Source organism: Pelobates fuscus, chromosome 4 (genome assembly GCF_036172605.1).
Source record: "Pelobates fuscus isolate aPelFus1 chromosome 4, aPelFus1.pri, whole genome shotgun sequence".
Taxonomy (NCBI): Eukaryota; Metazoa; Chordata; class Amphibia; order Anura; family Pelobatidae; genus Pelobates; species Pelobates fuscus.
Genome location: NC_086320.1, coordinates 322,602,341 through 322,629,148, shown reverse-complemented (window position 1 = coordinate 322,629,148; position 26,808 = coordinate 322,602,341). Strand labels below are relative to the sequence as shown.

Sequence of the window (26,808 nt, the reverse complement as noted above, 5' to 3'; positions counted from 1 at the left end):
ACTTCACCGCTCACACAAACACTTCACCCCTAACACATACCACTGCTCATATGCCCTATATCCCAGCAGACCCCAGGTAAGTTGTCAAACTGTTCTTAAACGGTTTGACTACTTACTCTATGGATGGGATCCTGGCACTACTGGCGCCATAACTACTACACTGAGCTGTAGTGGTTATTGTGCCTGGATTATTTCTTTAAATAATCTACAATTGCCCCTCCCGAGATCAGGCTCTGGATCCGCCACTGCAATGCCTCCTGATTGGAAAGCACTGTATTGGCTGAGATTGCAGTCACTGATGAGCATAGCAGAGAGACCAGAGAGGGATAGAAAGTATGTAAGTTTTATTTATTTAACTTTTCAGGGAAGAGCAGGGCAAGAATCCACACTCCAGTAGTAATACGTTTGTATTTTTCATTTTACTGTTCCTTTAATGATACCGAAATGTTAGGCATTCACCAGGAAATTGCAAAATTTAGATTACAACAGCTGAGTAAGAATATTAACAAATTTCCATTTCCCTGGCAAATTTTCAACTAATCACAGTTTAGTGAATTACCCTAAAAGTCTTATCAGTGAAGAAATCACACAAACACACATAAAAAAACACAAAAACTATGAACTGTTTTGGTTGCCTCAAGCTGCTAGACACCTTGATGGGAGTTTGAGAGATTGCACCAACTATCATTAACTTGTATCAACCCAGTATTCCCCTCATTAAAAAAACTAAAAAAACAAAATTGTACAAAAAAATAAAAACCATGTGTTTAAAAATACAGCCCTTGGATTTTCACGGTGTATAGACACTCAGTAGGAATCAGCCTTCGGAAAGTGTATTAAATTGCTTTGTAAATTTGTGTTTATGTCTATCTTTCTAGCCCAACTCTAGGCATAGCGGATAGGGGACACTGCATCACACACAACGGATTCATGAACATCAGTGCACATACCACAAACACTCACTAACAGGAAGGATAGAGGCACTGAAGAGGGGAGGGGGAAAACCAACCAATTACAACGTACCGTACAAAAAACAAAGGTCTACGTTCTTGCTGCTGCACCAATAATAGCAGGGCTTTCATTTTCTGCCCAGGAAGAGGTTCTCCTATCAGTATACGTGAAGTGCACTTGTCATTGTTCACTAGTTAACACACAGATACAATGTATCAGGCGCTCGGAACGTTGGCTCAGATATGGCAGGAAGGTTCTGTCTGAGGGCTACACCCAGATACGAAAAGATTCAAGAATCCTTTTCCGGAGCATTCAGCCTTTCTATCTGCACAGAAGGGCTTTCTGTGTGCGATACTGGGATTGCCTGACCTTTTTGTCCATTGAATGATCAGGAGTTCTCAGTCAGGTAATTAGAAGCATCAAAGCAGCCAAGGTCATATAAACAATGCACACTGGATAATTAGCTGTGTACGAAGTCTAGATACTTGTTTGGCTAACTGTATGGGATGCCTGAAGGGTGCTGAGGTGGCAAATAAACGAATTCAAAGCTTGTTTGGTGGTGTGCTGTGTAAAGCTATTTTAGAAGGTAATCATATGACCCCCATTATATTTGATTATTTTTATTTGATTTTATATGATACCTGAAGTGTGAGGGACATGTATTCGACCTGAAAAAAAACACGTTATTTCAAGGACACATCGGATCTGAGGCTGCACGCTTTACAAAGAATGGCTAGTAAAGTAAGCTTAGGGGCTAGTTTAACTTGCAAGCTTTAGAAAAGTGATTGACACTTTGCAACATCTCCCTATAGCGCCTGTAGTCCAACAGGGGTACAGTATCTTGCAGAGCAGACATAGAGCCACATGCTCCTTGTGATGTGTTTAGCTCAAACCTAATCCTTGTGAAAATACAAGGATATAACTGGTACAACATTATGCTCATATCGGAAAATGTAGTTTTAACAATGTGAAGTGCAAGTTCTATTTCTTAATAGGCAATGCAGTGTTCAAGCCAAAATATCAGAGCAAGAGTTAAAATAAAAAAAACCTCCATTCTCTGGAATTGGTATATTTTTGAACTTGGATATTTTGCCTAAGTTATTTGAGTACTTCATGCAAACACTGTCAGACCTATTGGAGATTTATACATAACTTAAATTTCTTTATTTCCTGACAATTCTTGCTTTGGTAAATAACCCTGTGAGAGGTGAATGTGAGTAAAATATACTAAAGTATAACTCGGACATATTATTTAGTAGTTCTATTAATATTTTAGCAGTAGCTTATCACGTCTTTGCTCACAGCCTGACACAATGCTTGCGATAGCATAAACTGACAGTGTAAATATTGAGCTATATTAATCATGCCTAATTGACCCATTTCTCAGCTGTTCCCACACTATATTTGCACACCCAATGTTTGTCCAAGGCGACATAGGATAGGATAGGATAAAGACAAGGCAATTTTCTACCACGAAACTAAAATTGAAAAAGTGAATGGCAAATTGTATGCCAAAATAGGCAAACTGAGAATTCACAAGTCACATTTTCAAGTTTGTGTATTTTAGTGTAAAAGTTACTTTGTAATTTTTCCAGAATCCTAAGTTTAGCGAATAAACGCATGGAGTCTCTTTGTCAACTCTTGGGAGTTAAAGTCTTCAATCTCTTTTAAATCCTGCTTTTAACCCCTTAAGGACACATGACATGTGTGACATGTCATGATTCCCTTTTATTCCAGAAGTTTGGTCCTTAAGGGGTTAAAGCGCTTCCAATTTCTTGTTTATATACCTTCCTATATACCAATGGACTGACGGGCATTAGGCTAGTAACAGTTTGACGGGCATTTGGCTTCATCCATACAGACAACACTGATGGTGCATAGCACAATGCACAGAGTTTGAGTTTTGTGATCTACTGTAGGTCCACAGCATAACGTTTGTATATTCGTTATTACAGCTGCCAGGCCTCTCACATCAGCACATAAGCACTAAATATATACACCAAAAACAAGTAAAAATAGGCGCTTGTAAAAATTGTCTAAAAGTCTAAATGCAAATACCAAGAAATATTGTAAAACAGAAAAAGCTGCACCTAAACAGCTTCTTCAAATATTTCTTTAAGGAAAAAGACTGCACGGACAAAAGATTCCTTTCACATATTTAATGCCCAGCTTTGCACACGTACTTCACCTTCCTCTGCATACAGTACACGATCAAATAAAACAGGCCGTATGTACTTTGGGGGTGTCGACAAGTCCCTCAGTTTTCAGCCGATACTGTCGCCGCTGTTTCAGATCCAGACTTCCGGAAGGAGGAGTTACCAATTGTGCGTAATACGCGGTGCGTAATTAGCGCGATGACGCGTTTCGCCGTATTTATGGCTTCATCAGATCTCAGCAAACCGAGGGACTTGTCGACACCCCAAAGTACATACGGCCTGTTTTATTTGATCGTGTACTGTATGCAGAGGAAGGTGAAGTACCTGTGCAAAGCTGGGCATTAAATATGTGAAAGGAATCTTTTGTCCGTGCAGTCTTTTTCCTTAAGGAAATATTTGAAGAAGCTGATACAGCTTCTCTGCTTTTTCTGCTCTATCTTTGTGAGTGTAAATCTTGATATCACTATACTAAGTTTTTTAAAATAGATTTACACTATTACTGTTTTTTTTGTCTCTCCCTTTTATATGTTCATTGCTATTGGAGAGGACACATATATGTATGTATAAATTTGTTTAACACTTTGAGTGCACTTCACATAAGCACTAAAGTCTTACTGCATTTCTTGAGGAAGAGAGAGGCAATTTTATACAAACTAAGTAACAATCAAAGCAGATAAGCACAGCATTCCATCCACCAGCCTGACTCTGGTTGGTACGAACTCCAATAATCAGTTAGAAGTAATAAAACGTCCGGGCACTACACTGCTGGTATCTTAAGCAGCTTTATTTAGTTGATTAAATAATGCTGCTTAAGATACCAGTGGTTAGATGCCTGGACTTTTGTTCTTTTATTTCAATTACCTACAAACTGCGGACCTGCCTGACCCGATTGTGATTTAGATCACCTACACTAAAATCTAGTACGGGGAGTGTCTCGTTAAAAACCTGATGTTCATTTCCCCCCACCCCCCACCCCTGTTATATATATATATATATATATATATATATATATATATATATATATATATATATATATAATACATTTTTTTTTTTTTTTTTTACATTTTAATTCAGCAATTTTGTCTTTTAAATGTTCATATTTATTTATCTTCTGACTGCAATCAAACCTTTACTTTCAAACATTGGACTTTTATATTGTGTTTTTTTTCTTGTTCTCATTTTGATGCAGATCGTGTTTAGTTTTGCTTTTGGTGGTTTTTTTTGTAATTTTTCTTAGTCTTACTGTTGCAAATCGGATTTTGGTACCATGCTGTTAGGACTTTATGGCTGAAAGCCACATTTATTCGTTGTGAGTCTCACTGCACTATCTATTGAAAGCATCGTTGTGCCTTACATACACATATCTTATCCGTATCTTGTACGTAGTTTGTGTTTTAGGGGTGTTAACTGTGTCCATCCCATTTAGGCTTGTGAGGGAAGTCGCAGTGCCCTACTTACTCTGTGCGTCATTGTAGGATTAACCGTTTGAGGGCTTAGAGTAATGAGGAAGGAGAGACCTTGTACGACACAAATGTAAGGTTGGAGAAAAGCTGATCGGGCAGGTAGGTAGGAGTGTGTTGCATTGTGTTATAAAAATCCTACTCAATCTAGCAGTGATCTTATAATACAATTTAACTTAATTATGAAATTGATATTCCCAACAAATTCTAGTATGAAATTATATTAAAAACAATAAGTACGGAACTTTATACTCCTTGCTTTTTATATAATGATGCTGAACATACTATAGTTACATTAATTGCATTGGAAACCCTTCTTATCTAACAGAAATAGCATGTTCGATCTGTATGTCCCATTGCTTTAATTGTTACCAATCCCTTATGTGGAGTTGTGGTGTTCCAAACATAGAGAGAAATGGTCATTACAAAGATTCAACATAATCCTAATCTCCACCTTTCATATCTTTTTGATACTCCATCCATGACATCTCATGTGATATTCATTGAAGAGACACTTTCACCCTGCCCCCTCCAAAATATATATTTCATAAAGATAACATCTTTCTGAAATACTCACATTGACTGTGTTGGATTTTCACTTCTATTCCAATGCAGTCCAAAAAATGTACTAAGGGACTGTTTTGTCTTCGTATTTTTCCTAAAAAGGAGGAGCTACTTTTTTTTTTTATCTTGCCTTCATGTTGATATAAAATCAGGAAATATGCCTTTTGAAAATTCTAAATGCATATTCCATATATGCATATTTCCTTTATAGTTTAATTCCATGTGATCTTACTGTATATTTATATTTTTCCTGCCAAAATATTATCCCAAATAAACAAAACATAACAAAAAAACTTGTGTCTAAGCTAAATAATAGCATAGCAAGAGTTAGAGGGATAACCTTACAGAATTATTAACCAACTTTGAAAGAACTTCTAAAAGTGGAGGTCACCCACTCTGATACCCAGGTGTATACTGTTATAAACATTTTGGATACTTGTGACAATTTAAACTCTTAAAAATGTACTTTTGTTCATAATTTTCATCTATTTTTATTATTTTACATTATTTACATTATTTTATTATCAACTTTTAGTCTGCTCCCCCATCATAGGTTATATTTTTGCAAGATACATATAATTTTATACATTTTGATGAGTAGCACATGTAAAATGTAAAACTCAAACGTTACTGGTAGGACAAGTAGTAATGTAAAGGATCACTATAGGGTCAGGAACACAAACCTGTATTCCTGACCCTATAGTGAAAACCCACCTTTTAGGTGGCTTACCCCCACCTTAGAACCCTCAGGATGGGTTAAAACTCACCTTAATGTCAGCTCTCTATGGGTGTGCTGGCCCGCCCCCTTGGTGACATCAAAAGTGCAGATTTTTAGCCAATTAAATGCTTTCCTATAGGCTAAAATATTCAAGGGGCGGGGCCAAACACCATTTTGGCCAATCAGCACCTCCTCCTAGAGATGCATTGAATCAATGCATCTCTGAGGAAAATTCAGCGTCCCCATGCAGAGCGTGCAGCCCTGAGCCAGGAAGCACCTCCAGTGGCCATTTAAGGAGTGGCCACTTGGAGGTGTCCCTAGAGGCAATGAAAATGCCTGAAGGGAGCTATTATACTCACCAGAACAACTACATTAAGCTGTAGTTGTTCTGGTGACTATAGTGTCCCTTTAACAAAGGATCCTGAAACATTCATATTGTAGGGCAAAGAATAGCCTGACAAATATGCATTTGGTTCTGAATTTTATTAAACTGGTGCTTTTTGAATCTTCGTATGTGAAAGCTGGGATTTGAATGTGCACACCAAATGCTTCGATACCCTTGGGCCGAACTAATTCCGACCATATTTTGATTTAGTAAATATGAGAATTGTCATTGTGAAAAAAAAAAAATATACAAAATCCAGTCTTAGTGAACCGTGCAAGAGATTGGTCAAAAAGTGATTCTGTTTGAAGCAACCAGTAGCACAGGACCACTATTGACATAAAAACTTCTCATTAAAAAGGCTAACCGGGGGCGGAGCCGAACTGGCTAGGAGACTAGTCGCACGCTGCATGAGCTCCCGCAGCGAGGGCCTAAAAACACCGACTAACGAGAATTTGAAGGCAGGTGGCCACCCACGGCAAGTCTCATTGAATGGAGAAAGCAGCTGTGGATATGCCGATGCCACCCAGGGCACCAAACTCGACAAGGAACTGCAGCAGCAACTTGAGGTCTAGCGGCGGCACTGGGGAAGGACGGCCGCCTTCCCGCCAGATGCCGACCGCAGCAAGCGAAGGCAACGCACTCACCCCCCCCCCTTTGGACTGATGGGGGACATCTCGGTCCCCGCCAGACAGAGCGCTCCTGACCCGGCGCCAAGCTCCAGGCACGACTACCTCCCACCACAAAGCGGAGAAGGGGGCTGCCAAGATGGCGGATCATCTCGACACGAAAGTGTCAGACAAGCAACGCACGCACCATACTATCACAGAAGCCGATGACCGCACCAAAGACTCCATTGCAATCATCTTCGACTGCTTCTGGGCCAAACTAGAGGCTCTCATGCCGCCTGAAGCACCACGTCAAAGAATCCCCGCAGGGGTCAGAGATGGAAGTGGACAGAGGTCTGGGGATACCCTCCAGGGCAACTCCAAGTCCCAAGCCCCGAATTGTCAAGTTCAGAGCACCCCCAGACAGAGAGCAAATGGGGGCATACCCCAGAGGTGCCGGCCACACTGGTGGAGAACAGCACACCAACATCACAAGCGACTGACTAAAGCTCCACACACCACCCCGAAAGGGGCGACCCTGGGCCGTTCAAGTTCCCAGGCTCGAGGCCTACGAGCACCAACCCTCTCACGGCTTCGGGGCAAGGGAGGATTCCCACCCCCAGGACGCCGAAACTCTACCCAGCCGAAACAGACCTTAGGCGTGAGACCCAAATCCAGCAAGTGCCCGACACTCAAAGGATGCCGAACACGCAACAGCGGCAATGGAGGAGTCTCTGCAGCATCCATGATCCGCGACGCCAAGGCCCCATGGGACTTATCGGTATGTGCCTTGCCAGTGCCGACTGCAGGTGTAGGCTGACTTTTGTTAATTCTCACTGCCGCACGGCGGCCTGGACTGCTGTCACGCCACCACAACTATGCAGTCATAGAGGACTATGTCCCGCAATATTTTCAAGCCTGACCTCCCTGAGGCAGACAAATGATGTTAATGTCATATGTTTTTTACTATGCAAAATAGCCTGAATATTAATCGCATGCCATATACTTTCCTGTTAAACTATGTCGTCCACCTAATGCGACCTTAAATGTTTAAACATAATAACTGAACTCTCATGGTTGCTAAGATTAGGAGACTCTAGATCAAAAATATGCCATGATTAGGCCCTGTAACTCACTGCATAGGACCTACTTAACGTTCAGACTAATGACTAGCATAACCATGCATATACGCAGAGCGCCTAGACTCCGCAAACCTTATTAAACAACAACTATATAGTCACCTTAGCAGCAAAGTTTATCTTGTTTAACCACAAATCTGGCTAGTTGTTTATTATGTTAACTAGAATAATAGATAAACATAGCCTGTGACCTCTCAGACGCACCTAACCCATAAATCAATATGTGTCACTACTCGTAGACTACATCACTCAACATTCTATAACACATACCTTAACAACTATTAGATTGTACCTAGCCTGTGGAAATCTTACTAAACCTAACCTTAAGCGTTTGACTAATTATCTACTAACAAACAAAAAAAATGTGCAGATTTAACAATGCTACTTCACTGTATCATCCTGTACCAAATATTGCCTGTTTATGCTGTTGTGGCATACCTGAGCAGCTTGTATTTTTCGCTTGCACTACAAAAATAAAGAATTAAAAAAAAAAAAAAAAAGGCTAACCGCTTATAAAAGCATGGTAGAAATCTTCTGTTGCATCTAATAAAAATGTAAAACCAGAAGCATGTAGGTGACAAACGTGCAGTGTAACTTCAGTTATTTTATAGAAAAGAAGAAATAGAATTAAAAGTATCTAGAAATTATTAAAGCTTGATAAGTGTTCCTTTCTTTTATTAAAATGTTTTAGTAAATTGAATAGATTTGCTGTATCACTGTGAAAAAAAAAAAAAAAGTCTTTGTAGGAAAAACTACAGTTTAGAACATGATTCTGTTCTATTTTTTTTTTTTACATTGGAACAGGTGTAGGAGGTAGGCATGCCTTTCCAAGAATGTGTGGCAATTTTTTTTTTTTTATTCCCCACATGTAAACTCTCAACTCAAGCCATATTTTATCAGCTTGTCCATATTTCTAATTCTCTTTGCAAGTGTACAATTTAGATTACAGCTCTGTAGGATAGGTATAGATGCATCGTGTATTCTATCCTATTGAGGTTAAATTTGTGCATCTTTTTGTCCTTGAGGTTAAATTAAATATTTTTCTCCATAGCAGTCTGTTCTCAACTGCTGAGCTCACATCACTGTTTTTTAGGTTAGATAAACCTTCTGTGATTTATAAATTACTGTGAAATCTGATGCAAATGAGGGAACAGTACTACTGAACCTTGCAGAACCCAAAGAGGAAATTTAAGAAATGGGGTCAAAATAAAATGGCAGCAACGGTTAGAATTACCAGACAGTTGCCTTACTACTAGAGCTTTTTCTTCTTCCTCAAGGTACATGTTTTCTTTTGGGCTTTTATTTTTCTATTTTTTATGGGATTATTATTAAAGGACCACTTCTGCCCATTGGAGTGGTGTGGGTGCCAACTCCCACTACTCTTAACCCTGCAAGTGTAATTATTGCAGTTTTTTTTATAAACTGCAATAATTACATTGCAGGGTTAGCTCCACCTCTAGTGGCTGTCTGCTAGACAGCCACTAGAGGGAACTTCCTGCTCTATAGCACAGAAAACCTGTGCTAGAGCGTCGCTGGACATCCTCACGCTGTGTGAGGACCTCCAGAGTCGTTCAAATCCTCATAGGAAAGACTGCATTAGGTCTCTTCGGTCTGTGGGCGGGATCAGTCTCGCCGACATAGCCAGTAGGAGGAGCGGCGCGGAGGAGGAGACAGCAACGAGGGACATCAAAGATGCATTCCTAATGCTAAACTGCTTCCTCCCTCAATCTATGAAAGGGTTAAAAAAACACTTTGTCCTTAATCTGGTTCCAGAGCCAATGTTCCTCCTCCACCGACGTGAGCAGATGGTGGGGGGGGGGGACCCCAATGCGCCATGCATGCATCAGGCCTTTCCCATAGGAAAGCATTGAATCATTACTTTCCGTTAGGGTTTTGCTTGATGCTGGATGTCCTCATGCAAAGCGTGAGGACGTCCAGCGCTGTTTCACGCAATCAAACTCTGTGAAGCTGCAGGAAGCGCCTCTAGGGGCTATATGGTAGATATGCACTAGAAAGTAAACGTTTCTCTAAAACTGCAGTGTTTTACATTGCAGGACTAAGGGGGACAGACCACTTCAATGAGACAACGATGTCTGGAAGCCTTATAGTGTTTCTTTAAATGTTTGTGTGCAAGTTATTTGAGTTTTGTGAAGACACCTCTAATATATTATTTCTTTACTTCAGGTAGTAAACGTTTACCCAGTGCTGCTTATGGAAAATCTTTTTTCAAGATGAACTGCAAGAACCTCCTTCACCACTATACCAGTTTGTGACTAAGTTGAACAGAGCTAAATTTTTTATTTTTTTCAAAGCTGGCAGCCACAGTGTGAAATAACATGTTTTTAACATTTTCAAGAAAATCTGTTTCACAGAAACTAAGCATATTGCTGCTTGCGTTTGGATTCATTTGGGGACTGATGTTGCTACGCTACATGTTTCAATATCCAAGACACCAAAGCAGTGGGGAACTTAGAGATCAGATATTAGACTTGAGTAGAAGATATGTTAAAGCTTTGGCAGAGGAGAACAAAGACATTGTAAATGGTGGGAATGGAGGATCCGTGTCAGGATACGGTAAGAAGCCCTGTTAATGTTGTAAATACATTATATAGAGCAATGAATGGGGTGCAGCTTTAAAGATAAATCTTTTACAAATGCTGAAATGCTGCTTCTTGCTGGAATTGACCTTTCTTCTTTAAAAAATAAATAAAATGTATTTTAAAAATTAATATTGCGCTGTTCAAAGTGCTGTCTTTGTTGCATTTGGCGTTAGGAGCAGAGCAGAGGTTTCTGGAAATTGTAGTTCAGTTAGCAACTTTTTTTTTTATTCTTTATTTTTGAGCGCAGAGCAAATTACAGGCATAAACACTGACTTATACAACACATAGGATCAGCATAAACAGTTAGTACGGATAGTCAAGAGATGCTGCACTATTTTTTTTTTTTTTAAACAAGTTTGAGACATGAGGGAGGCAATAAAGTGATATAGAGAAGATTTGCATATTTGCTTAAGCTAAACATACACATCTAATTGTCTAAGTTTATGCTCAGAATACTTGCTAGGTATGAAAGGTCGCTTGATGCATCTAGATAGCAGTAGTTTTACAAACAGGCTAGTGTAGTTTGGTCATATTTGATATTCAGGCTGGGTCTTGTGATGTCGCTTTGATGCCGTTTTCACCACGGCCGTTAGAAGCTACCGGTGCTGCCTCTGTGGGGAGCAGTCGTTGTGGTGTTGCTGAGCCTCCAAGACAGGGGGAGTTCTGTTGCTGTCCGGTGCTTGCTCTGTCCGTTTCATGCGGCAGTGGGTGAGTGTCCACTAGAGCAGGCAGCAAAACACAGTCCAGTCCAGCCCTGTCGCACTCTGAGCCTGTTCGCCGGCTTCCCTGGTGTTGCAGCCGTGATGCGGAGTGCTTGTCTCGCTTGTCTCTGAAGGCAGGGGTTACAGTGTCGGCTGAGAGCGCTGGGAGTGAGCTGTTTCTCCCCATGTCTTCTGTGCTCATGGCATCCGCCATCTTGGGCCTGGCTGTTAGGCCCCACAGCTTCAGTCGCCATATTTTCGTCAGGGCCTCGGGGTGAGGACCGGGATCACCCCCACTGGTCCAGAGGGGGGGAGGGGGGGCTCGTTCACGCTCGTTTGGGCCCCAGGTTGGGTTCTGTTAGGCAGGATAGAGGGGCAGCGGCCGTCTGCCCCCCTCACCGCCGGAGTAGGCCTCGATTGGGGCATCCGTGCCCTCTCCTCCAGGGGACTGCAGCTCGGTGAGCCAGCCTCACCCTGGATCCAGTGTCCCTTTAGCTCTGTGAACTGCCGCTGGTGATTGGTTCTGGAGCTGGAAAACCTGAATTCAAAGCATAAAGTTTGATGGCTTGCAGGAGCTCAGCTTGCATGCTGCCATCCAGCTTGGCGGTCCGCCCCCCCCCCCCCCCCCCCCAGTTAGCAACTTTTAACTTTAAAAGCTTTTAAATTCTCTACAACTCCCAGAAATATTTGCTGTTCTCTCGAGTGACCCTGAGCTTTAGTAAGGAGTGATAGAAAGCCACCTATAATCCAATAAAGCCAGTTAAAGTCCCTATCATGCAGGCATTGTTTTGGGAAGACACCTAAAGGTGATGTTAATGTTCGATGTGCAGCTGAGGTGAGTTATACTCACTTGAAGTTCTCGATCATGGGCACCACAATCTTCTTTCTCCACCTGCCAGGAGCCGTGCTATTGCTCTACTGTGTGCGTACAGCATAAAAGTCTATTGAGAAAACTGCAAGACCACGGGATTCTCCATAGACCAACTTGCATGATGTGGAACAAGGTGACTGTCTCCCACTGCCATTGCTACCTATTGCAATAAGTGTATCTACATCTTCTGACTGGTGGAATGATTGTACCGTTATTTAATACTCAGGTATATTATTATGGTGTTCGCTTGAAGGTATAGATTGTGTCAAAACATTTATTTAGAAAAAATTGTTAATTATTCATGACAAAAGTTATAAATGTGCGGTAGTTATTAGTGCCTAGATAGTATCTTTAACTATTTGCAATTCTTCAGCATAAACCTATTTATGAATTCTAATAACAAACATACAGTTATGTACCTACAAACCTATAACTAAACACTAATGAATCCTGAGCTTTTGAATTCTTACTTGCATTAACCACACTTGGAAGGAGGGGGGATGTCTGTTTTGCTGTGATTGCAAGATCTTTTCAGGAGTTGCGTGATGGCACTATCTTTTCTGGTTAAATTTCCTGACTGCAATCGTTACTGTTTCACTTATACTGTAATGTTGTGGTTGGAACACTGTAAACTCCCTGCTCGAATCTTTGCATGATCTTTAAAGTGCACAAAAACAAACTAGACATATTTAATTGTCAAATTAAATTTATAGATCAATAGATATTGTATATTCTGAAGCTTGGGAATGTCATGAATGTTTAATGCACTTTAGTCCTATTCCCTTATTAATTGAAAATGCATGCTGAGCTAATCCTGGTGTCATCAGTGAGGCAGTGAGGTTATCAACTTACGGGCAGGGCTCTCTCTACCTCTTGTATTTGTTTGTGTATATTGTACGTCCTCCACTAATTGTACAGCGCTGCGGAATCTGTTGACACTTTATAAATAAAACTTGAAGTGAACCTGCCATGAGCAATATAGGCTTGGAGTTTTCGAACAATCTGCCTTGACTCATGTTATACAATTAAGTGTTTCTTCCCATAATACCATTAAAAGTTCATATTTTTATTTATTTTCATTACCATTTTTGTCCTGCGGAGAACATAAATTATATTTTCACTGAGTGATTCATAAATGAGAAAAGGAAAGTAAAACAAGGATTAGTTAGATTAAAAACAAAAGAAGGAAGGTATGTAGAAGAAGATAAAGGTCTAGCTGACTGCCTCAATGAATATTTTTGCTCAGTATTTACAGATGAAAATGAAGGAAAGGGGCCTCAGATAGGGAAAAAGAACAAATGAGTCATTTATTACATGTGAGTTTACAGAGGAAGAGGTTCTATTTTAACTGTCAAAAGTAAAGACAAATAAGTCAATGGGATCTGATGGAATACACCCAAAGCTATTAAAAGAGCTTAGTGGTGTACTAGCAAAACCTTTAACAGATTTATTTAACCAATTATTGTTAACAGGAGTAGTCCGAGAAGATTGGAAGCTAGCGAATGTTGTGCCCATTCTCAAGAAAGGTAGTAGGGAGGAGTTGGGCAACTATAGGCCAGTAAGCCTTACTTCAGTAGTGGGGAAAGTAATGGAAACCATGTTAAAGGATAGGGTTGCTGAACATCTGAAATCACATGGATTTCAAGATTAGAGACAACATGTGTTTACTTCAGGGAGATCATGCCAAACTAAACTTATTGATTATTTTTTTTTGATTGGGTAACTAAAATAATAGATCAAGGTGGTGCAGTAGACATTGCTTACCTAGATTTCAGTAAGGCTTTTGACATTGTTGCACATAGAAGGCTTATCACTAAACTGCAATCTTTAATTTTGGATTCCAATATTGTTGAATGGGTAAGGCAGTGACTGAGTGACCGGCAACAGAGGGTTGTAGTCAATGGAGTATATTCGAAGCATGGGATTGTCACCAGTGGGATACCACAGGGATCTGTACTTGGACCTATTCTCTTTAATATTTTTATTAGTGATATATTGCAGAAGGTATGTCTTTTTGCTGATGATACTAAGATATGTAACAGGGTTGATGTTCCAGGAGGGATAAGCCAAATGGCAAATGATTTAGGTAAACTAGAAAAGTCAGAGTTGTGGCAACTGACATTTAATGTGGATAAGTGCAAGATAATGCACCTTGGACGTAAAAACCCAAGGGCAGAGTACAGAATATTTGATAGTCCTAACCTCAACATCTGAGGAAAAGGATTTAGGAGTGATTATTTCTGATGACTTAAAGGTAGGCAGACAATGTAATAGAGCAGCAGGAAATGCTAGCAGAATGCTTGGTTGTATAGGGAGAGGTATTAGCAGTAGAAAGAGGGAAGTACTCATGCCATTGTACAGAACACTGGTGAGACCTCACTTGGAGTATTGTACGCAGTACTGGAGACCATATCTCCAGAAGGATATTGATACTTGGAGAGAGTTCAGAGAAGGGCTACTAGGCTACTAAACTGGTTCATGGATTACAGGATAAAATTTACCAGGAAAGGTTAAAGGATCTTAACATGTATAGCTTGGAGGAAAGACGAGACAGGGGGGATATGATAGAAACCTTTAAATCCATAAAGGGAATCAACACAGTAAAGGAGGAGACTATATTTAAAAGAAAAACTACCACAACAAAAGGACATAGTCTTAAATTAGAGGTTAACACAGTGAGGGAGTTTAAGCATGCGTGGGATAGCAATAAGATATCAATAAGATATCCTAGCTATAAGATAAGGCCAGGGACTAATGAAGGTATTTAGAAAATTGGGCAGACTAGATGGGCTGAATGGTTCTTATCTGCCGTCACATTCTATGTTTCTATGTTACCCTGAGTGGTGCTGCATATCCCCTATTTGAGAAATATGGAGTTACAGGTTAAAAGTTCCCAACACTTTATGTTGCCTTTGTGTAAATAACTTATTTGTCCCCTCTTCCCATCCCCAGATTGCCTTTTAAAGCTTCTGCAATAAATTATTCTGGCTGCTGCTCTTATCTCACAGAACCTGCCCCTCCTCCCTACTTCCCCTTGCAGGCATTGATTTTCCTTTAGGCTGAATGATGGGTATCCTTTAAACAAAATTAGTCATCTCTTACCTTAACGTCTACACTGTGAGCCTTGTAAACAAGACATTAAATAGTGTAGAAACCATATATAAAGGATATATGGTTAATTTACTGCCTTCACAACAATCTCAATGTTTATTTCTAGAGCAGCACTGCATGACTTCAACCCTCTCTCTAACCACATACAACATATGGTAGACCTTTTTATGAACGTTTAAGAACAGTTTGCATAATCTCCACATCTCATTGTGATAAAAAGTACCTTTTGGAGGGTGATGACTGTTGTTCAAACATTGTAGAGAGCTTAAGCAGATTTAATATACTATATATTTAAAAAAAACAAAACGTTGGCATATAGCTGTGATGGTGAACCTACAGCAACGTGCCATATTGTAAAGCGCTACGGAACCTGTTGGCGCTATATAATTGGCCATGATAATAGGATTTCACTGCTTGTGTGTGTGTGATCCAAAGGTTTGCCATGTCGCAACTGGTTCTACCTTAAGGAAGCACAGATGAAGATGCACCATAAGGCGGGAGCAGTGTCAAAGGATACTGCCCAACTCCCATAAAAAAAAAACCTTTTTTTTTTTTAAATTCAATATATGCCAGATTCACTAGTAATCAGAAAGTGGAGTGCATGATCTGCACCTTCACTTAGTACAAACCATAATCGCTCCTCCGCTGGGATTCATAGCCTGCAGTCTAACTTGCTCACTGAGATCTGGACCAGAAGGAGCTATTGTTATGGTCTGTACCAGGGGTAGATGCAAACAATGCACTCCACCAGCGGACTAGTAGGGAATTATTAAAGGGTTAGTCCAAGCCCCATGACCACTTCTTTGATTTGTTTATTAAAAAACTGTTTTTTGGTTGGAGTAACACTCCCACTGAACCAGCAAGCATTTATTAACCCATCTGCACCACCAGTGAATATAGCTCACTCACTGCAGAAAAGGTTAGTAGGAGATGGGTCAAAATTATTTCCTTTTTCATTTTATTTTATGAATTCAGATACATTTTAATAAACACCCACCCACATAATACAAAGTGTGACCTGTTTTGTGTTTAATTGCAGAGTTGTCACTTTGAGATAAATAAGTTGGTTTGGAGTTGCAGTTTTGATACACAGGTCACTGGCATGTAGTCTGTCATATAGTTGTCTCATATATCCTATCAACTGTTTTAGTCAACATCTTCTGATGTTTGTTAATGTTACAGTTTAAAATTAAAAAACACACATCATTTTTTTTTTCTCATTCATTTTTACATTTAACTCTTAGAACAGTAATGGGGATAGGTACAAATGCTTCTATAACTGTATTTTTTAGGTTCTCCTGAAAATGTATGTAATTGCTAATATGTCATGTGACACTTACTGTTATCATAAATACTCCAGTACAGTTCCAAAAAGGAACAATTTTAACACCAACTTAAGGGAATAGAACAGTCCTAGAAATTTCACAAACATTGACTTCTATAAGAATAAAGAATATGTTTCAGTTTCCCCAGAGATCTTTCTCCAGGGTGACTTTAGCTTGGCATAAGGTACAGCAAAGACTGTTCTTGATGGCTTTTGCTGTCGCACTGATTTCCAGTATTTCTGCCTTGCCACGTTATGTAAGGAGGTGGACTGTTTGTTAGCAATATAAGCAATGTTCAAAATTTGGAATGCAGTGGAGATTTGGAAAAAATGTCCTCGGGGAGGAATTTAATTTCTCCTCCCACTAAACTATACTTTAAAAACATTCCACATTCTCAAAGTGACATTGGTCACTTTATAAAATCCCTTTTTGTCTTATTGTTTTTACCTCCTAATTTATGTGCATATGGCTTCATTTTTAATTATTTTTTTGGAATTTTAGTTTTTTTTTAATTGAGATGGTAGTATACATCAAGATAACAATGCAAACTCGTAATTGCCATATAATAAAAGGAGATGGTACTCACAACTACAGTTGTAGGCAAAGCTAGCATCTCATTTTGTAAAGTAAAGCAAGACAACAAATCATGCTAAAGTCAAACAAAAAAATTCACTTAGACTGGTATGATGATATGACATGCATCTCTTAAATCAGGGATTATCAACCCAGTCCTCAGGACCCCCTACCAGTCCAGGATTTAGGGATTACCTGGGTGTGTCTAAGGTGTTTAGGAAAAAAAAAAAAACACCTTAGACACACTCAGGTAATCCCGAAGTCCTGGACTGGTAGGGGGTCCTTGAGGACTAGGTTGAGAACCCCTGTCTTAAATATAGGTGCATTGGCGCTGGGACCTGGTGAATAATGAAAGGGCTTTTAACCCTTCATTGGCCGGGAATGGGGTTGCAAGGGAGGGGGTAGGCAGAGGGCTCTATAGTTTTTGGAATACAGCTTTTTTTAAAGAATTTTTAAGAATTTTTTTTAATTCTTTATTTATAACAAGGCAAAGCACCACATGAATTCGAAAAAGACAACAGTAAACAGCAGTGACTGATGGTATATAACATCGCATAGAAAAACATCAAAAACAGTAACTGGTATATGAAGAGTGTAAATAAATCACTGAGCGGACAATCTTGACGGTGTCTCCATGAACGGTTGTCTTTTAGCCATAGTCCAACGGGATATAGATAGTCATGGTGTAGCGCCTTGGGTTTTTAATTTGTAAGAAATATAGAAAACGATCAATCCCCATACACCGTTCGAACTAGCGTAGCACTCGTAGTCAGTAAGATGTAGGACATGTGCTCATATCAAATAGACAGTCTATCCCCAGCAAAACATACGAAGCCCCCTGCGAGGGTGGACTAGCCAACCCTGCAACATCAGTATGGTCTAACAGTCCAACCGAATCAACAGTGCAGCATCGATTCCCTATGCATAGGTCGTGAGAGTTTTACTATAGAGGGAACAGAGTAAAAAATGATATGTGGTGAAAATGGAGATGATCGTAGAGAGAGATTAAAGAGAAAGGAGGAACTTCCATAGTGGGGGGGGGGGGAAGGGTAAGGGGAGGGAAAGGTAGAGGGAGGGGGGAGTGCAATATACTGCTAGCCGTCGATAACTATGGATATTTTCCGTGGGCTAAGCGCTGTACAGCTATGGGAGGTGATAAAGATCTAGAAGCCCAAAGCATGGGACAGAGGTCGGAGCCACCCCAAGGGCTTGAAGTTTAAGACAGGGGAGGTCCCTCACAGGGCGTCATCTTGTGGGCGTTGAACGGGGTTGAGTGTTCGGCCCCCGAGACGAGGGCTCGGGGGAGATATCCCAGCCGTCCGGTCTTTAATCGCCTATTCCGCTATCTACCCATGGGGCCCAAACCCTGTCAAACTTTTTGAGGGTGCCTCTGACCCGCGCCGTTAGCTTATCCATGAGGAAAGCATCTTTGATTTTCTGTATGACAGCTTCAAGTGAGGGAGCCTCACTATGTAGCCAAGCTTGGGCGAGTGCCCTCCTGGCTGCTAGGTTCACCTTATGTAATAACGCTTGTTCCGTCCTGGACCAGTCATCCAAAGATCTGGCCAGAAGGAACACCCAGGGGTCTAGTTTAACTGCTTTGTCAAAGATATCTTTCAGAAGCCCGGCCACTAAGTTCCAAAATTTTTGTGCCTCGGGACAATCCCACCACATATGTAGGTACGTCCCTTGCAGACCACACCCTCTCCAGCATAAGTCCGTGGGCGATTTATGCATCTTGTATAACTTTACCGGTGTGGTGTACCACCGGAAGATAGTTTTGTATGCTTGTTCCTGCATGGAGACACATATAGATGAAGTGGCAGCAGCTTCCCAAATCTCCTGCCAATCAATGCCTTCCAGTTCTTCACCCAAATCAGCTTCCCATTGAGATATATAAGTGAGGTCCCCCCATTCTTTCGTACTCGAACTTAAGTGAGTGTATAATAAGGAGATAAGGCCTCCAGGGTTCCGTTCCTTGAGACATATAGTCTCAAAGAATGTGAGCGGTTTCTGGGCACTGATCTTAATCGAAGGGGTTTGGGCAAAGTCCCGAATCTGGAGGTAGCGAAAAAAGTCGGCAGGGCGCAGCGTAGCCCTGTCTTTCAATTCTTCAAACGTCACAAGGGAGCCACCTTCGTACAGATGGCAAAGACGCTGTATCCCTGTACTTTCAATGCCCCCAAAGTCCTTAGCCTCCAGTCCCGGAGTGAAAGCCGTGTTTCTCAGAAAGGGGGCTAGGGGTGAAAGTCCGGGTGATAAACCGTATTTAGTCGAGGTAGCATCCCAAATTCTCAGGGAATTCGCAATAGCCGGACATTCGATGCAGGTCGAGGGTCGGTTTTCCTTAGGGACCCACATCAGAAATTGAGGAAAGTCGGGACCCATGAGAGACGATTCCAAGTCTACCCACCGCCTTTCCTCCGGAGGGGAATGCCATAGAACTACTTGTGACAGCTGCGCCGCCAAGTAGTAAAAGTATAGATTCGGGAGTCCCAGGCCCCCCCTTGTCTTAGCCCTATATAGAATGTTTCGGGAGACTCTTGGCCTCTTATTTTGCCAAATAAATTTTCCTATCGCCTGCTGGAGCCCGCCTAGGTCAGATTTAGTCGGCTTAACCGGGAGGGCTTGGAACAGAAACAAGATTCTGGGCAGCACATTCATTTTCACCGAATGGATTCTACCAATCCAAGAAATTGGTTTGTCTATCCATTTCTCCATATCGGTGATCAGGGCCCGTATCAAAGGTGAAAAATGTTGTGCATATAGACGTGCTGGATCCGCCGTCAACCTTACCCCCAGGTACTTGATCTGGTCCCTCGCTATACTAATCCGGTAGGTATCCCCGATAGTGGTTATATCTGTTTCAGTCATGCAGAGAGGGAGTGCGCTCGATTTAGGCATGTTCACCTTGTATCCGGCAAGCCCGCCGTAGGTATCCAAGATTTCCGCCAGTGCCCCCATAGAGCCAATCGGATCTGTTAGGGTCAGCAATATGTCGTCGGCAAAACCCGACACTACGTACCGCTGACCCCTGATCGAAACCCCATGAACACTCGGGCTACTACGTATCTCCTGCAAAAGGGGCTCCAGGGAGAGGACCAACAGCAAGGGGGACAAATGGCATCCCTGCCTGGTACCATTCCCTAGGTTGAAGGGCGTCAGTGACGCCCCTGAAATCCGAACCCGTGCCTTAACGTCCGTATACATTGCCTTGATCATGGTAATGAAAGTATCCGGCAAGCCGAAATGTCGAAGGAACTCAAAGAGATAGGGCCACTTAACCCTATCGAAGGCCTTCTCCGCGTCGAGGGACAATAACAGCGTCGGGATTTTTCTATTTGTTTGCCTCCAGATAAGGTCAACGTTCCGCCTAGTATTCTCGAAAAGTTGCCGTCCGGGGATGAAACCCACCTGGTCCGGATGTATTAATCTAGTGAGTAGGGGGTTCAGCCTAGTAGCTAAAATTTTTGCCAAGATCTTTGAATCATGATTGATCAATGAGATGGGACGGAAGTTACCCGGGGTAAGATCATCTTTCCCCGGTTTTGGCAGAAGTACGATGTCCGCCAGCGACATATCCCGGTCCGGCATGCCTCCTTCCATTAGATCATTAAACCACGTCTCCAAATGGGGAACAAGTTCCTCATGGAAAGTCTTGTAGTAGCTGCCCTCAAATCCGTCCGGGCCTGGGGCTTTATTGCCTTTCAACATGGAAATAGCAGCGGCTATCTCCTCAGCGGATATGCGTGCCCCGAGGGCGGCAGATTCAACACCCCGCAATACCGGAAGGGATAAGCGTGCCAGGAAGGCACGGGTATCTTCCGCTTCGCGTTGTTGGTCCGAAGCAGTCCCATTAAAGTGATTGTAGAGATTAGTGAAGTACTCCGTAAAAACCCGAGCGATTTCATTAGGATCCGTACAGAACTTACCCGAAGCCCCCTTAATCCTTGTTATATGCGAATGTCCCTGTCTCGGGCGGAGAGACCTAGCCAATAACGTATCCATTTTATTGGATTTCTCGTAAAAGGTCCTCTTGGACCATGTCATAGCCCTAGCGGTGTCGTCAGTAAGTGCGTCGCGAATCGAGGATCGAAGGTTACGGACGTCGACAGGTTGTCGAATGATGGCGCCGTTTTGTGCTTTTCTTCCGCCTTCCCCAGAGCCTCTAGCAAAGATGATAAAAGTTGTGTTTTACGCTTTTTCTTCAGGGAGGCCTCGCGAATTAATATACCCCTGATTACCGCTTTATGTGCGGCCCACACCGTGGCTGGTCGAATTCCAGCCTCCGTGTTTCGCGCAAAATATTCCAGCAGTTCCCTACGAACCGTTTCAACCACAGCCGGATCATGCAGTAAAGAGGTGTTTAATTTCCAAGACCACGGAGAGGCCACACACAACCTATCCAGGGTCAGCGTGACCTCCGCGTGGTCTGACCATGTAATGGAGCCAATCGCATTGTCCGACACTCTGGGTGCGGAACAAGAGTTAACTAAGAACAAGTCTATTCTAGAGTAGGTGTCGTGGGGCGCCGAATAGAAAGTGTAATCTCGTCTATCAGGGTGGTGTGCTCTCCAGATGTCTATGAGACCGGTATGGTGCAAGAAGGAATGAAGCAACTTATCTTGTCTGCCCCTCCCGTGTGACCGCGGGAGTCCTCTGCAATGTCCTCTGTCCACCGCTGGGCATGGCGTGGCGTTAAGGTCTCCCCCCACCACCACCATGCCAGGAGATAAGCCGTTTACCATCCGGGTCATATTGTCCCAGAAATCCACAGAGGGGTCGTTGGGGGCGTATATATTGAGGAGGTGAATGGTATGAGAGTATAGATAGCCCGAAATTAATATAAAGCGCCCACCCGGGTCGGCCGTAACAGTACCCACCCGTAACGGGCATCTGTGGTGTATAAGCACCGCTACCCCATTCCGCTTATTTAGAGCCCTCGCTTCGTGTACGGTCCGAAAAGTATAATCCCTAAGCGCGAATTTAGCTGAGGTCGGTATATGTGTCTCCTGCAGGAATGCTATATCCGGATTCTTACGTTTGAGATCCCTAAACATAAGGCGAAGTTTGCTCGGAGCGTTGAGGCCCTTAACATTTAAGGTTAATAATTTCAAAGACATTGGAGTTTATTAAAGGGGCGGCCCAACCTCCTGACTACATTTGTCTGAGTCCAATACTCAAGAGGTAGTAAACAATATAGTACTGACAAATAGCCACCCGGGTCCCACTGGCCGGAGCAGCGCATCGAGGTATATATCATATATCAACGTCCCCTCCCACGGGAAGACTCAGAAGGGGGGGGGGGGGAAGGGAAGGGGACTGTGAGAGAGGTGGGAGGAAGAGAGGGAAGGAAAGATAGAGAAAGTAAGAGAAGGAAAAAGAAAGGCAAGTAACAATAAGAACAAACTCCTGGTCTTACCTATAGCCAGGGATAATAGGGGAATATGTTGAAGCTCTCCCGGAGTCCATAAAAGGCTCCAGAGTAGCAAAAACATAGACCAACGAAAAAATAAGCACCCCTAGGGTGCCAATCTAAAAGTATCCTAGAAAAACAACGTGCATTTACTACGCCTATGCTAATGGTCCGGTCCTTAAGTTCCGGTAATGAGGGGTCAGCTATCCCGCCCCGTCAGCCTATAGCCGCCTGATTCCCGGCGTCCACTTCCGCCCCCCTCTCCCGAACGGGCAGTCCCCCCTCCAGGACGACAAGCGGGTGGAGGGGGGAAAGCACAAACCAGGGAGACATCCGGATCAACTAAAGACCCCGGAGGGCTGGGGGGAACCCCGCGGGAGAGGGGCACCCCCCAGACGGGGCTCCCCCGCTCAAAGCTACACAGTCTACACGCCCCGAGAAGCGGCAACGGGAACGCCCGCCCGCCCCTCGGAGCGCGAGATAAAAGAAAGCGACATGAAACCTGATATAACGCAAACTATAATAATAATAATAAGAAGAATAAGAAGGGAGGGACTTAGCAGGGGACGCCTGTCGGACGGGGAAACAAGTAACCTCTTTACATCCCCACAAGGGAACATCCCCGGCCGCCCCAGAGGGAGAGACCGCCCCCCATGATTAACCCAAAAGCTGTAAATGTGCAAAAGGGTCCAGGCCAGATTAAGGGGCAGCACAATTCGTTCCCAGATCTGGGGGGAGGGGGGGGAGGGCAAATATAAGCCTAAGGCTAATGTTCCGCAATACAATGCGACCGTGAACAATCATAACGTAATACACAGCAAACGCCCCAACTGCATCTGAAAACCCCCCACCCGCCCTCCAGATCCGTCCCAAGGTCCCCAGGCCCGGAATGCACAATACATGTATAGTAACTTTTTGAACCGTGGATAGGGGAGAAATGAAAAACAAGAATGAAAAATGTAAAGCGCAAAATCGCCAACCGCCATATCAGTCCAGCGGAGTTTGTTTAGGCAGAACCCCCTAACGACATGTCACAGGTCCCTCCCTTCCCGCGGTCGCACTAGCAGACAGGAGCCGGGGCAAAAACCAAAGGGCCCATAGGGAGATGTGGGCGAGAACCGGCAGCCGAAACATAACAATAATAATGATAATAGCGGTGACAATGATAATAACAATAAATATAATCATAATGAAAATAATGATAATAATAATGAAAACCCTAGCCCGCCCCAAGGATAAGTTGCCCACCCGAGGCCGAAAAAAAACGATCTTGCCAATCTTGGGGGGCCCCATTGCAAACAACAGAGACCCGAGCCTGACCCAAGAGCAAAAGGAGGGGAAGGATATGTAGCCCCCGCAGCCCGCCGACCCAAACAGGAACCCCCCCAGGAAAGCTCACCACCCGGAGCCGCCGGTAGCCGACCAACAGCCGCATAGAATAGACCGATCTCACTCACTCGCCCGCCTCATACCATTCTCGAGGGAGGGCCTGAAGGACCTCCGCCGCCGATCCCGGAACCGCGAAGCCCTCCGGAGGTCGGATCCCCAGCTCTCTCAGGAAGCCCGCCGGGTCGCCATCTGCAAACAAGATTTTGGTTCTGCCATCTTTGAAGGCCAGCAACCTGAAAGGGTGACCCCAGGCATACTTGACTGATGCCTGCTGCAGGAGTTCGGTGACAGGGCGCCAGTCTCGTCGCTTCCGCAGGGTCGCCGGGGTTAGATCCTGGTACAGGGCCAGGTCAGTCCCCTTGTACACAATGGGGCCTTCCCTGCCCCGTTTCATCAAGGCCTCTTTAGTCTGGAAAGACAGGAACTTTATTATGACGTCCCTCGGCCGCCTGTTATCCGCCCTTCTGGCCCGAAGCGCCCGGTGTGCCCGTTCAACGTGCCACAAGTAGTCTGGCACCCCTGGAAGAAGCGGCTTGAAAATGTCCAGAACAACTTCTATGAGGGATCCTTCACCCTCCTGTTCCGGGAGGCCACGGAGGCGAATGTTGTTCCGCCGAGACCTGTTGCCAAGATCTTCGATCGCTGCTTCGGCCGTTAGCAATTGAGTCGACAGTGTATTGATCCTGGCAGCAGAGTCGTTATGGGCCCGGACAGTGGTTTCCATCCGTCCTTCTAGCTCCGCTGTCCTCGCGCCCAGGGCCTGGATCTCGGCCTTCACCTCAGCAGTATTCCGAACGATCTCGGTGGCCAGGTAGGTGCGCACCTCCGACAGTTTTGCTAAAATCTGACCTGTATCTGTGTCAGAAGCCCCTGCCGTGGCGCTGCTTCCCGGGCTCGAGGGAGAGCACGGCGTCCCCAGGCCTTCCCGTCCGCCATCTTGAATGCTCAGTCGTGCAGCACGGGTGGCCGCGAACATGTCAGGGACCGATGTAACTGTCTCCGACGTTTTTTTCGTCTGCTTCCTCGGGATCCTTTTATCCATCTCGGTTCCCCTGTTCTGGCACTCAAAGTTTCCAACAAATTCCGTCGAATTTCGGCTAATGTAGGCTGTTGGCACCGTGGCTGCAGCGGAGCTATATCCAGGCAAGTCCAGCTCGCTCGGCTGCTAGCCACGCCCCCCTCCAGTATAGGTTCTGTTTTAAGGTACACTTTAAGGAACATTTATTACCTTTTAAATATTCTATTTAATTCCAAATGCAGCCTAAATATAACTTTTCAATATAGTTCTTATTTTTAAACCCGTTTTTTTTTTCTGTCAATTATATATAATTAAAAACCCAATAATAAAACGGCAGTGAAATATAAACCCATCTAAAAGTTAATGCAAACCAGAATAGTGCAATTTAACATCACTCATCAGTCACTACATTTGTTAACCGGTTTGACTTCTTACATGACATCTGGCTATGATCATTCTGCGGTAGCAGACATTGTTGAGAGTAGACGGTACAACATGGTTTTTGCGTAATAAAACCTCTTACTCTTTCAACTACTTCGTTCCAGGGAAGTATGAGTGCATAAAGAAAATACGTAATAAAAGTTTTCGTATAATATTATAATATTCACCAAAGTAAACTAAAGGGTTAGTCTAAGCATCAAACTATGACAGCTTGGGTTTGCCCTCTTAATGACTCCCCACCGGGCTCCAAGGCTCCTTGTGACTCATTTCTGCAACTGGGTGCCAATAATGACGCCATTCATTGGCTGAGAACATCAGCTGAGGATCTTCATGCCACATGACCATTCATGACGTGCTGCCACTGCATATTGTGCATTTTTGTGTGTGTTTCATTTTGTTTGTGTGTATTTTTGTACGTAAAGCAAAAAAAAGCTTTTGTTGATGTTTAATAAGTTATGTAAAAGGAAAAACCTAAAAAAATCCAAAGATTAATTTATCAGGGTTATTGTAGAGGGGGAAAAAAGCAATGCGTTTAAACATTGAGTTTCTCAGTAGTAATCAGATGTGCATTTAAATGTTGGCCTCATGTAGAGAGAGAGTGGAGATGCAAATCAAGAAAACAAAAACCCTATAAAACCCTGCCATATTTTCACAATGTCCGTGAAAAAGGAACCAAGATAAAACATAGATGGTAAACCTATTTTGGTTTTCTACACACTATGCAGGAAGTGCATTTAATGAAAGAAACCGTATTGATTTGGTAGAAAATAAGTGCGAAGGATTACTTTTTTGTTATTTCACACCCTATTTATCAGAAATATACAGGGAGTACATGTAATTGTACAAGTTAACTTTGTTTGTAGTGCATATACTTTTTATATTACAATCTCTCCAATATTGCCATGCATCAAGGCTACGAATGAGCACTTAGGAGAGACACTCCTTTGGATAATGTAACTCAAAAGACAACCATCATCAAATTTTCACTTTTTTTTTTTTTTTTTTTATGTTTGTTGCATTTAATGAAACTTAAAGGGACACTACAGTCACCAGAACAACGACAGGTTTTTGTATTTGTTCAGGTGAGTAGAATCATTCCCTTCAGGCTTTTTGCTGTAAACACTGTCTTTTCAGAGAAAAAGCGGTGTTTACAGCTTAGGTATACATCCACTGGCCACTCCTAATAAGGCTACAAGAGGTGCTTCCCGTGGCAGTGCTGCCATTCAGTGTCTCCACCCTCTGCATGCAGACACTGAACGTTCCTCATAGAGATGCATTGATCTCTATGAGGAGATGATTATTGGCTAGGGCTGTGGTTGACTTGTGCTGGCTCTGCCTCCTTGCCATTCTCAGCCAATCATATGGGGAAGAATTGTGATTGGCTC

The 26,808-nt window shown here is 43.0% G+C and overlaps 1 protein-coding gene across 2 annotated transcripts in view; it reads left to right on the top strand.

Annotated features, from left to right (window-relative positions):
* Window positions 1–1,094: 1,094 nt before the first annotated feature.
* CCDC126 (coiled-coil domain containing 126) overlaps window positions 1,095–26,808 on the top strand; it is a 42,202-nt gene continuing 16,488 nt past the window's right edge. The window contains exons 1-2 of one of the 2 annotated variants that reach the window (XM_063452370.1): window positions 1,095–1,357; window positions 10,163–10,552. In XM_063452370.1, the coding sequence (XP_063308440.1) occupies window positions 10,315–10,552 (238 nt within the window). In that variant the 5' untranslated portion in view covers window positions 1,095–1,357; window positions 10,163–10,314. Of the gene's footprint in view, window positions 1,358–1,424; window positions 1,538–10,162; window positions 10,553–26,808 lie in introns of those variants that run through there. The other variant, XM_063452371.1, reaches the window with a different exon arrangement.